The following is a 12,213-nucleotide window of genomic DNA, read 5'->3' as shown; positions in this document are numbered from 1 at the left end:
AACATTCAGGGCTCTTAGAGTTTCCCTCTCAGGACTACTTTAGCAATGTCCCTAACATTTTTACGTTATTTTGTATTTTCATTCAGTTGACTGACTTTTTAATTTCCCTTGAGACTGCCTCTTTGACCATGATTTAAATAGAAATGTGCTCATTTTCAAGTGTTTGGAGATTTTTTTAAATCTTTCTTTTGTTAAATGATCTATAGTTTGAGTTCACTGTGGTTAGGCAACACACTGTGTGATTTCAGTTCTGTCACTTCTGCTAACGCCTCCTTTGTGGCCCAGGATAGGAGCCGTTCTGGAATGCTCGTGGCCATCTGGAAACATCATGTGTTGCTGTGTGGGGTGCTGGATGTGGGACAATCAGATCCTCTTGGTGGATGCACAGTGAGGTGACTCTGTCAACCGCTGAGAGGAGAGCTGAGATGGGTGGGGTGGGGGGTGTTCATTCACCCTCTCACGTCTGTCAGTGACCACGCAGAAGCCGTGGTTGTTGTATAAACATTTAGAATTACTGTGTACTTGGGGCGCTAACTCTTTAGCATTCACTAATGTCCTTGGTAATAATATATTCACTCACTATATTGTGATGAATGCTTACATAGTTTTTTTTTCCATTTTTTTCACTTTTCACTTACCTGGATCCCCACCCCCACCCCATATTGGGGATTGAACTCAGGACCCTGTGGTTGTGAGGCAGACAACGGTGCCACTGAGCTAAATCCCTGGCCCACTCACCTGGATTATTAGTGTGAATTGAGTTTCTTGAACATGTAGTTGAGTCATATTTTTTAATCCATTCTACCATCCTCTGTCACTTAACTGTTTTTAGACTCCACCTATCTATTAATCTGTCACAGTACTATAGACTGACCTCAGGGTCTTTATACTGAGTTACATAACCAGCCCTTTTTCATTTTGAGTCAGGATCTTAGTAAATCATTTATTCTGGTGTCAAACTTGTGATCCTCCTGCCTCAGCCTCCCAGAGTGCTGGAATTACAGGTGTGTCCTTGCACTGGGCTTTGACTGGTTATATTTAATACATTTATACATAACATAATTATTGATATGTTAAGGGCCTAAGCCTACTATTTTCCTCTTTGTTTTCTGTCTATTCCCCTGTCTTGTCCTCTCCCTGTCTTTTTTTTTTTTTTTTTTAAATCATTACATGTTCGGTACTTAATGATTACAGTAAAATGCCCAACTTATGAATGAATGTCTGTGTTGGGAACTTTCACAGGTGTACTGTGTAAGAGTCACTTCATCTGATACGAAGGAATTCAACTTAGGAACATTCTCCTGGAACGTAACTCGTCCACAAGCCGAGAACTCACTGTCCATGCATGGTGGGGAGCTGGTAGGTGCCCATAACACATCTCAGTCTTCCATGTCCTGTCCACCCACTCCCCCATCTCCAGTTTCATTCTTTCTGCCTCCCTATGGGGTGACTGTCAGTTTTACAACTCTCCGGGCAGAAGCACTCTGCACCTGCTGGACCCCAGGGAGGACTGCAGGTGGGCCAGGTCTTCCTACCCCATGGGACTCGGCTTGGTCCTTCTGCTCTAATAACAGCACAAGTGACTGAGTCCTGAGCGTCCTCATACGTCACTAGGTCTGTGCGTGCTCAAAGGACCGAGAGCAGAGCGCAAGTGTAAGCTGATCACGCAAGACTAAGCTGATCTCATCTGTCAGCATCAAAGCGCTGCAGTCTGCCATGTGGGTCTGCCTCCAAAGAACCAGAGGGACCCTCGGGTGGGACTCTGCCTACATCCTGTCCTCACAGCTCCACCTCAAGCTCTGAATTGAGATTCTGGCATAGAATTTTGTGGATAATGGGATCCAAGCTCGGAGAAACACAAAACCCCGTAAAAAATCATAAAAATGGCTGGTGTTTCAGGGAGGTCACCGAGAGGCATGGCCCATCAGCTCATCGACCTGGTTCCCGGCTTCTGACCCCACCCAGTGTCCAAACGCAGGAGGGACACAGGCTCCACTGGCAGAGCCAGGGAAAGGAGGATCGAGCCAGTGCCACACTGAGAGCACTGAGGAGGGAAGGGAGCCTGGCCTTGCTGACGGCCACAGGACGGGCTCCCCACCCCACAGCCACACTAAACACAGCAGTGACTCGGGTTCTGGCCTCCAGCCTCCGGCTGTGGGTGGGGGACAGCCTCACAGGCAGAGGGAAGCTCACAGCAGCGTGCCAAGCGTTTGAGCAGAGCAGGGAGAGAGGCAAGGGCCCCTCTGAGACCGTGGCGTGTTTGTTTTCATTTTCCCTCCTGACTCAAAACAGCACGTAAGCGAAGCCACCCCACGGTGTCGGCAGGGCGGGTTCCAGGGTCCCGGGTACTGGAATCCCTCGTGTGGATTCCCTCTCCCTGGTGACTATAGGCACCAGATCACTGCCACATTTCAGGAAGATGTTCATGAAATGGAAGAAAAAAATACGTTCTGCATGGCATGATACAGGCTTAAATTTCAAGCCAGCACAATGGAACATAAATGTAATTGCAGCTGCCAGGCATGGTGGTGCATGCCTGTAATCCCAGCACTCGAGAGGAGGCAGGAGGATCGCTGTGAGTTCAAGACCAGCCTCGTATACACAGTGAGTTTCAGAGCAGTCTGAACTACATAGTGAGACCCTGTCTCAAAGAACCAAAAAAAAAAAAAGTAATCACAGGTACTGAGGAGGCTGAGGCAGGAGGACCACTTGAGATCACGAGTTTAAAACCAGTGTAGACAACACTGAATTGGCCAAAGTTTAAAAAAAATGAATTTCAAAATATGCTTCCTGATGAACTTAAAGATCACAATATATTAGAATATAACAGAATATACGCAAAAAATCAAAGAAAAGAACCTACCTTGGATCCATGCAAATACTGGGGTTGTGCATTAGGTTGTTTATCTCTTTGGAATTCCTGGGAAAATGGCAATACTGTCCGAACAAACCTAACAGAGAGAGAAACTGACGTTGGCTCTTTAATTCAGAACTTCCCTGTTACCCACTCAGCTCTTCCTCCCAGCATCAAACTGTCTGAACAGTGGACTTTACAGACTCTGAAATACAGACACAGCAGCTCAGGAGCCACAGCGAGAGCCCTGCGCCCCCTCGGACCCGGTCCCCAGGTCTCCAGACTCCAGAGGCCGTGCCTGGGCTCCAGACCACCTCAGCGTCCACAGCCCCGAGATAACTGCTGATGCGCTCGCTGCCCTGCTCCCTTCCAGACCCGGGTGACAGCAGGACCATCAGCACTCTCCAATGGGAGCAGGAGCAGGACAGGCCACACTGTCTCCGCCAGCTGTGGGTCAGCAGGGAAGAGAAGCAAACCAGCATTTACAACCAAACTCGGTCCAGAAAATGCATCTTGACCATGCATCAGGGACAGCTGAAATGGAATGATTACATTTTCAAGCGGAAACAGCAAGGCTGGTGAGCACTCTCAGCTCAGGGTTTCTTTAAACATAAAGACACAAGCCGGTGTGGTGGCCCATGCCTGTGATCCCTGCACTCAGTAGGCTGGCCCAGGACTGTTAGTTCGAGGCCAGCCTGGGCAACTCAGTGCCTTAGAGAGACCGTGTTGGGGGAGGAGAAGAGGGGAGAGAGGGAGGAAGGTTCACACTTGGCATTTTAAATATCATCTACCACAGGAACGATAGACTGCGAGGACCAAGCAGGAAAAGTACGAGACGAGCTGGACCATCTTGTGGTGCAGAAGGCAGGGCAGTGCCTACAGAGTGAAGTGAGCGAAGGAGGACGCGGAAGCCGTCTGAAGGGGCCTGCTGCCCAGAACAAGGCAGACGTGAGTGACAGAACCCTACTGAAGTTGGCCATAACCGTGAGCTGCAGTCCCTGGCCCTCGCCATAATGAACAGACAAAAGTGTTCACGTGAACAGCGGACGCTGACAGGTATCTGTAGGGGAATGAAGAGTTAGGGACTTACTGATGTTCAAAATAAAAGAGAACAGGAAACAGGGAGATGGGTCTTTGCAAACGGGAAGAAGATCAGGAGATGGAAGTGGAGATAAGGGAAGGGGAGGCAGAAAGAATTCAGGATGGCCATGTATCCACTCCCCACCAGAGAATGTAACCATGTATTGCAGACCGAGATCCAGGCACGGTGGTGTACAACTGTAACGGGAGGATCACCATGAACATGAGGTGAGCCTGGGCTACACAGTACAGAGCAAGAACCTGTCTCAAAAACAAACTCGAACTCACTGATGTTCAATTACCAGTGACATCTGATTCAGGTAAGTAAGAATCACAGATGCTAAAACCACCGAGCCAGATTTCAACAAGCATAGCTTGTTTGTAGTCTCAGGTTGTTCCTTACAAATTACAAAACTCAGATGACAAATGGTACCTCAACGGTGAGTGCCCTGGAGCCACCCCTAGCCAGGGATCTGCTGGGGCCTGGAGCTTCCTGAGGCCCCCTCCTGTAGCTGTCCGCTAGCCAGAGCCTGGCCGCCCCAAAGGAAATGCAGCCACAGGTTTGGTGCCAATGGAAAGCAGAGGGTACAGGTGCCGCACAACAGCAAGGCTCTGTCTGGTCCCAAGAGGTTCTCAGAAAATTCACAGCTCTGGAATTCTGGTCCTGGGCACACGGCTGTGTGTGTCCTCCCTGCTGTCAGTGCATGGCTTGGAGCTATAAAATTCTGTTTTCCAAGGCCCTTTCCAGATAATGGAGCTTTAGAGACCCTAGTGGAGGATTCAGGAAAAGTGTCAGTAAGAATGGGTGAAAGCCACCAGGTAAGCCAGAGCTCGCCAGCAACAGACACAAAGTCCCTGTGACAACTCAGGCCAACAGGAGCTGCAGCCACTGCATGCTGACGGCCCAGCAGGACCAAGTCTGGTCACAGAGAGAGGACGCGGCTGAGGAGGGGCAGGGCGGCCACCACTTGGGCCCATGAATTACGGTCACAGAACCCTGGCAGCCCTTCTGCTGCTGTGCTGTGTGCAGAGGTAGACGTGAGCCCTCTGGCCAAGCTGTCGCCTAACCACACCATGAGGCTCAGGATGCCAGACCAGGTGGCCGCTCTCCAGGGTGGCAGGGCTGTGCCTCTCACTGCTGAGCAGGGCTCTCAACCTGCCCTGTGCCACTATCTAGAGATGGCCCCTGCACGATGAGGCCAAGGGCAGGTGTCCGGGAGTGGGGCAGGGACACTGCTTGTCACTGACGGCACACAGGACAGTCCTGCCGCACAGCTGCCCACCTGTTCTGTCTCCGGGGCCACACAGGGCCACCCCGGACGGGCCTCACCTGCTGTCCGTGGGAATGAGGGGAGAGCCACCAAGCATCCCCTGCTGATTAAGACACACCCAGTGCTATCCACCTGGGATCCGGGAAGATCCCAGTTCTGTGGCAGGGAGTACCCGGGAGCAGAGCCACTCCCACTGTGGTCCCGGACTCATGGCAGCTGGGCGTGGCCGGGCACAGGTCGGCAAGGTGGTAAGCAGGGTTCGCCTTCACACATGCAGTCAGAAAAGTCCCCAGCCCCAAGACGTGTCATGCCTCATGGACAGCATTGTGAAGGCAGGACGGGTGAGGAAACAAGTCAGGATGCTGCGCCACAGGCCACACAGTGTCCACCGCCACAGCACACGACGGCTCTGTGCAAAGCCGCATGACACCAGGGGACACCTGTAGAAGGAGACCTCCCTGCAGATGCCAGCTCTGTGCCTGGGAGAGGATCCAGGCAGGGGCTGCCATTCTGGGAAGTGGCCACGGGCTCCAGAACACCCACAGGAAGGCAGGAAGCACCCGGCCGAGGACAGGTCCTTTCTGTTCAGGAGGAGGACGGTCACAATCAGGGAACAAAGCACCCGCAGGGAGCAGCAAACATTTTGAAGCTTAATTCACCTGGAAGGAGCAGCAGGCTACTGCTTCCATCCCACCACCCCGGGAGCCACAGTGACAACTGAAGGGCGACCCAAGGATACTGGCCAGGGCTTGGGGGCAGCCTGCGAGCAGCAGACGTGTCTTTAGCACGGACCGACCTGTGATAACAGCACGCCTGTTTACTGTCGCAGCACACAAATGCATCTAACTACACAGCCATCGCCGGTGTCCCCGCGGCCACCACGTTTCTTATATTAAATGGTGGCGACTTGCACAGAACCGAGGGAGGCACACCCTCCTGCAGACTAAGTCCTCCCAGATGCTGTGTCGTATGTAACGTGTAAATGCTACATGTGGAAAACTGTACTGTGCCAGTTAGGAAATCATGGCAGAAGTCTGCATATCTGATACAATGTAATTTCTTTCAAATATTCTTGACCTGTGGTTGGTTGAATCCATGGATACGGAAGGCCAGCTGCATACTAAGAACTCTCGAAGAAAGACATTTGACATGGGAAACCTCTGGGAATTTAAGTACCACCTCCACGTCGGTTTTTAGGGACCATGCACAGCCAGGCCCCAAAGCCTCCTGTGCTTTGAAGCTCTGGGGCTCCTTGGCCTGCGCCCACTGCCTCCACCCGGGACGGCCACCAGCCACGGGACTATCAGGAGGGCCGTGCGGCAGCTCACACACCCAGACCCAGACCCACTTCCTGTGTGAAGTGCAACACGCCCCACGGTGTGCACATGTATGGGCGGGGCTCAGCCAGGAGGTGACCCTGTCCCCGCCGGGTGTTTCGAGAGGAAAGCCTGGTGTACCACACGCACACGTGTGCTGCCGGCACCGGAGCCGAGCCTGGCACCCTGCGATCCACCCTCGGCCGGACAGTGCAGTGCACGGCGCCCCAGTCATGGCCGTGACTTGGGCTGCATTGTGCTGCTGCTGCCATCCCAGTCCTTACACCAGCCACTTCCTGTGGTTTGACACAGCAGAAAAATGGCAGGGCATGGGAGGCCAGCCTCGGGACCTTCCACATCGCCTTCCAGGCTGGAGACAAGCAGATTGTCCTGCACGGTTCAGTCGGTCCCAGGAGCCTTTCCCAGTGTGCATCTCACGGTGCAATCAAAGCCACAGCCAAACCCACGCTGGGAACCCTGGCTCCCTGCCCAGGCTCCAGGCTGGGCCCAGCCTACCATCTCCATATGCAGAGCCAGGGCCACCGCCGATGGCCGTCCAGGGCCGCACTTGTGGATGGGAGATGACCCGCACTCCAGGAACAATGGGGAAGAAAGAGAGGCTGAGACAGGACGGTGCAAGCCGGGGGAGGCAGACCCAAGACACCTCGCTTGGGCTCTGGTGCATTGCGCTCACCGGTTGGTGGACCCGTTGTAGCAGTAGTTGGGCAGGAAGTCGTAGTTGAGCTCCCAGAAGACGTGGAGGGTGATTCTCCCGTAGGGCGCTGACACATTGTGGTTGGCTTCCCGAAACATGGCGTCGAAGCTGTCCAGCGTCAGGTACCTGCTCAGCAGCTTGTGGGTCATGCGGTTGATCTCCAAGAGGCCGTCCAGCTCCTGTGGGTCACAGAGACAGCGTGAGGCCAGTGAGCCTCAGGACCCAGCACACCGTGAGAGCGCAGAGGGGCTGCACCGGAGGGGCCAAGAGCACAGCAGGGCTCTGGACGGGAGTAGGGTCGGCTTCTCACACCTAGGGGCCACAGGCCAGGCACTGCTGCGGTGCTCACCTCCCTCTGCCCTGGCCCCGGCCTGGTCTGCAGCACAAGGGAGCTGGTGCTGCACTTGCTCGGGGATCTGCCCTGGGTCAGTTGGCAATGTGCCGAGAGGCCCTCAACAGCACAGATTGGGCTCGGGTGGAGCTCATCAGGTGCGCGTATGCCAACAATTCACAAGGGCCTGAGTTCACTGCCCAAAAGAGAACACAGGCCAGGTGCCAGGGCTGCCAAGCGTGGACACCCACGGCCTTGTGAATGCTCACAATTACAGCCGCCCCCACCACAGCTCACTTCCCAAGGTTTCAGCTGCGCGGTCAATCATAGCCCCAAAATATTAAGTGGAGCATCCCAGAAATAAATAGTACATGAGTTTTAAACAACACGTCATTCTATCTTATTATTGGTTATTATTGCTCATCTCTTACTGTGCCTCATATGTAAGTTATCATAGGTAAATAACATCATTATAAATAACTTCTAGTTCTTTCCCTTTTCTATTGTAATTCTGAGTAAACTACGTACGTGGCTTGTATTACCTTTCTGTTGTATACTGCTGGTCTGGGTCAAAGCCCCAACAATATTTTAATCAAAATCATACTTGTCTAATTATAGTTAAAATACATGGACCTGACCCAAATTGTACTTGTCAAGAGCAGGCTGTCAGGCTGAGTCGGCCTACTGAGTGGGTCCTGAAGAATGCGACCCCTTCCCAGCTGCTGCGGGCAGGCAGGCGCTGGTGCCTGTGAGTCCTCCTGTTCCTGACCCGGTTCAGATGTCTGCTGCCTGGGGCTGTCGCATGTTCACTCCCGGCTGCAGTGGCCTTGCGCTTAGGAGAGTGATGTGGCTGGCTACAAAATCTGCTTTCCTGGAGTGCTGGCAAAGTTCTGAGGATAAGTAGATTGTCCCTCTCTGATACCTCTGCTCAAAGGGTTTTCTTCTTCTCCTTAAAGCCTAATACTTTCCTGCAGTTTTTCTTGATGCTAGCCATGAGAGCCCGTTCCCCAGCTGTGGATGCTGTCTAAGCGGAAGATGTGCGCCCCCCACACCTAAGCCCGCAAGGCTCAGGAGCTCACAGCAGCCCCCAGACAGTCGCTAAGCCGAGGAAACCTCTGCAGAACAAACTTCAGTGTGGGACGAAAGGGATGCGGGCATGCTTCTGCACCACCCTGAAGTCAGAAAACTGCGTCACCTCAGCCTAACTTGGGACCATCGCACTCTGACATCTTCTATTTTATCAACATTGTCTTGAAATAAAAACTTCAATCTTTGTTCTGTTCAGGTGAGATCTCTATGAAATGCACATAGACCGTCATGATCTTCTGTGTCATTTTCTCTCAAATGCTTTTTCTTTGCCTTACATTCTAATTTTTTAAAATTTCTTTTTCTTTTCTTTTTTTTTTGTTATTTTTTTTGGTATCAGGAATCCAACTCGGGTCCTTCACTTGCAAGGCTGGCGGCGGCACCACTGAGGTAAATCCCTAGCCCTCCTTCTTTCTTTTGTAACTCTCAAAATTCATCATTGTGTGCTTTCTGGTTCTGTTTTCACTTCTGAAATGATTTTCTTTTGTTCTTAAATCTTTTATGAGTTCCATCATCTCTTTTCAAAACATTCTTAGGGGCCAGGGATTTAGCTCAGTGGCACCACATCTGCCTTTCAGGCACAAGACCCTGAGTTCAATCCCCGGTTACCAAAACAAAACCAAAAAAGCTTGTCTCCACCTTATTTCTGGATTTTTAAAATTTTTGATTCATGCTGTTCTTCTATAACAGTTATGCTTTTCATATCTTCAGTACAGGGAATTGAACCTCACAAGCACTTTGCCACTGAGCCTATCCCTTCGCCCCCTTTTTTATTATTTTGAGACACGATCTTATGAAGGTATACAGACTGGCCTCAAACTTGCAATCCTCCTGCCTCAGCTTCCCAAGTACCTGGGATTGCAGGTAGGCCTGGCTGTAGCTGCCTCTTTAATTTCTTGTAGCTCATTCTGAAAGAATAGGTAATGGTTTTCATGAGTTTCGAGGCCACCTCTCAAACCCTTGTTCGTGGTGCACTCCATTCTCCTGTCTGTTAAAATATATCTCAGTGGCACCGGATCACGGCCCTTAGCTGTGGCTGAACTGTTAAGTTGCAGAAGCTCATCTGTGCTTTCAGGAAGAAGGCGGCCATCGTTATGGTCAGTGTGGTTCATTCCCAGGAACACTGGTGCTGAGGCTTCATTCTCACAGCAGGGGTATGAGGCAGGGGCTTTAAGAAGCACTTAGGACCCGCCCTTTCTCTACATCCATTTTACTACACCAGGCTCATTTCCGGACATTTACATTGCAATGGCTGGGACAGGAAGTGGTCCCAAGGGTCCTGTGCTGAAGATGTGGTCCCCACTCAGGGTGGGGTGCTGGGAAAGGGACTGGGTGGGAGGGCTGTGGCTTCCTGAGTGGATTCACCATGGACAGCTTGTGGCTTGATGCATTACTGGGAAGTGAAGGGAACTCAGTATGGGGCCTCATGAAGGAGTGGGTACCTGCTCTTGTCCCTGGCCCCTTCCTCCCTGGCTGCCACGAGGTGATAGTCCCCTGCCATGTCCTCTTCCATGATGTTGTACCTCACCACAGCCCAAAACAACGAAGCCCAGTACTGTAGACAGAAGGCTCTGAGACCAGAAGCCAAAACCAACCTCTCCTCTACACTGTTTTTCTCAGTTATTTTGTTAGTGATGAAAAGCTGACAAATGCACTTATCTTTCTATCATTATTATAATGGCAAGTTTTTTTAAAAAATGGACTAGTTCATTATTACTAAGATCTAAGCATGTTACTGAATTAGTAGCATGCTATCTTTCAGCTCAGGTGCAACTCCTTCAAGACTAGGGTTATTTACTCTCTAAAGTTAGTCTAAGTTGCAAATCCTAAGAGAAGATGCTAAAAAAGATACTCAAGAGAGGGAAGCTTCAATTAGTGTCTCTTTGCTATTATCTACACAAAAATCAGACCTGCTATCAGTTCAATTTATCAATAAGATGAAAGTAAAATTAGTTCTGGTACTTACAACTATTGATGTCAAGTCTTCACTTTCAAACCGTCCAATCGCCAGCTCCAGGGACTTGTACATGGCTGCTGACACACGCTGTGTGATCAGGCGATTGAGGTCTATCGACCTGCCCAGAAGCTGCGGGAGGAGAAGGTGGGGACGTCGGGGAGAGGAGTGAAGAGTGAACAGGAAAATCTTACAACACAAAGCAAACATACAACCACCAAACATTCCCCTAGAAACCTGTCTCAAAAGACAGGACAAACTATAAAAACAAAGGACAAGCCATTTATAGGGGGATATGTTAGAAATATTTATATGAAATTGTATATAGAGGTGTTAAAACCAAACATTCTACTTTCCTGGAATTGAAATTCTGCAAGTCAAAGCCTTAAGAAGTACTTCGGTTGAATCCCTTGCATTGAATTTAACTCCTGAACTCACAGCCGCCAGAGCCGCCGGAAGGTCAGAACTTTCAACTATAACTTGAGTGACCTGTCACAACCTAGCTGTTACTCAGGAGGGCCTGGGCATGTCTATGTTTCACGAGTGTTATGCTGTAAGTGAGAGAAAACTCTCCCATCTCTCTTTTGGGTCCTAAGAATGCATGTAGCTCAGTATCATTATGATAAAAATACAGCAAAGCCCTGGTGAGAAACGTCCCAAAATGTGCACAGTGGTTCCCTATTGACAGACTGTGGTAGTAAGCAGAATTTTCCCTACAGTTTCACGTATTTTTCTATGTAAATAAAGTCACGCATCACTTAAAAACAATGCACACTTTGCTGATTCTACTGTTGTACAATCACAGAAGACACATGAACTAGGATGGCTATGACACCACCAGGGGATTCCCCCTCTCTTTTGGTTCTGGTGTTGGGAATCAAACCCAGGGCTTCACAAATGCTAACTAAGCAAGCACACTACCACCGACCCACACCCCTAGCTCAGGTGGGAGCCCTGTGGTAAAGACAGTGTGCAGCTGACCACAACATTGTTCTGTGGTATATTTACCATATGTTGTTTTTGTACAAAACAACCCAAGCATGTCTGCCTTTAAGTTCTCCAATCCAGCCAGGGAAAGCTTGTCCCTGGCCCTCTGGCTGCCTGTGTTTTTGCCCTTCATTCTCAGCTCTGAGATTTGAGCTCCTGGGGGAGGCCTGACCCCTTTCATCTATGCCTGCTTCCTGTAGCCCTGGCAGAGCCTGGGCAGAGCTGCAAGTATCTGAGCTTCCCCATAGAAACTGTCTTTAAAGGGTTAAGAGGCTGAGGTAGGAGGGTCACTTCGGCTACAAGTTTGAGACCCACCTGGACAACCCTGCAAGACTCTGTCTTATATTTAAAACTCTGGTTTCAATCACCAGGGCAGACAGATCCCAGCGTTTCCGGCACTGGCTGCAGCCAACTCACCTGGACATGCCTCTGCTTCAGCAGTGTCTCATAGCGGTTGGACGGCGGCAGGGGGATGGTGGCTCCCTGGTTCTTGCATTCCGATCGTAACCGTTTATCAAGAAGCAGACTGGTACGGGAAGAAGACCGGGTATTTTTCACACACTATGAATTTTAATGGAATCTTCAGGAGTCAGTATTGGAATCACAGACCAGACACTCA

General features: G+C 50.6%; 2 protein-coding genes and 1 long non-coding RNA gene across 7 annotated transcripts in view; 2 read left to right on the top strand and 1 right to left on the bottom strand.

Annotated features, from left to right (window-relative positions):
* Nipa2 (NIPA magnesium transporter 2) overlaps positions 1 to 7,292 on the top strand; it is a 47,583-nt gene extending 40,291 nt beyond the window's left edge. For 2 of the 5 annotated variants that reach the window (XM_033761036.1, XM_033761038.1), the window contains exons 3-5: positions 1,243 to 1,359; positions 3,651 to 3,910; positions 4,105 to 7,292. In XM_033761036.1, the coding sequence (XP_033616927.1) occupies positions 6,188 to 7,264 (1,077 nt within the window). In that variant the 5' untranslated portion in view covers positions 1,243 to 1,359; positions 3,651 to 3,910; positions 4,105 to 6,187 and the 3' untranslated portion in view covers positions 7,265 to 7,292. Of the gene's footprint in view, positions 1 to 285; positions 393 to 1,242; positions 1,360 to 2,656; positions 3,433 to 3,650; positions 3,911 to 4,104 lie in introns of those variants that run through there. The other 3 variants (XM_033761035.1, XM_033761039.1, XM_033761037.1) reach the window with 3 other exon arrangements.
* Cyfip1 (cytoplasmic FMR1 interacting protein 1) overlaps positions 1 to 12,213 on the bottom strand; it is a 57,491-nt gene that overhangs the window by 10,689 nt on the left and 34,589 nt on the right. The window contains exons 20-23 of the mRNA XM_033761040.1: positions 12,012 to 12,120; positions 10,620 to 10,739; positions 7,216 to 7,415; positions 2,864 to 2,951 (exon numbers count right to left, since the gene is read on the bottom strand). Of these exons, the coding sequence (XP_033616931.1) occupies positions 2,864 to 2,951; positions 7,216 to 7,415; positions 10,620 to 10,739; positions 12,012 to 12,120 (517 nt within the window). The remainder of the gene's footprint in view (positions 1 to 2,863; positions 2,952 to 7,215; positions 7,416 to 10,619; positions 10,740 to 12,011; positions 12,121 to 12,213) is intronic.
* LOC117285195 lies at positions 7,409 to 12,040 on the top strand. The gene is made up of 3 exons (XR_004516155.1): positions 7,409 to 8,852; positions 8,994 to 9,043; positions 11,966 to 12,040. It is a non-coding gene; the product is annotated as an uncharacterized LOC117285195 (long non-coding RNA).

The sequence above is a fragment of the Fukomys damarensis genome, unplaced genomic scaffold (genome assembly GCF_012274545.1).
Source record: "Fukomys damarensis isolate Sample0158 unplaced genomic scaffold, DMR_v1.0_HiC HiC_scaffold_7, whole genome shotgun sequence".
Classification (NCBI taxonomy): Eukaryota; Metazoa; Chordata; class Mammalia; order Rodentia; family Bathyergidae; genus Fukomys; species Fukomys damarensis.
Note: the sequence above shows the minus strand (reverse complement) of the source record. Positions and strands in the feature narration are given on the sequence as shown.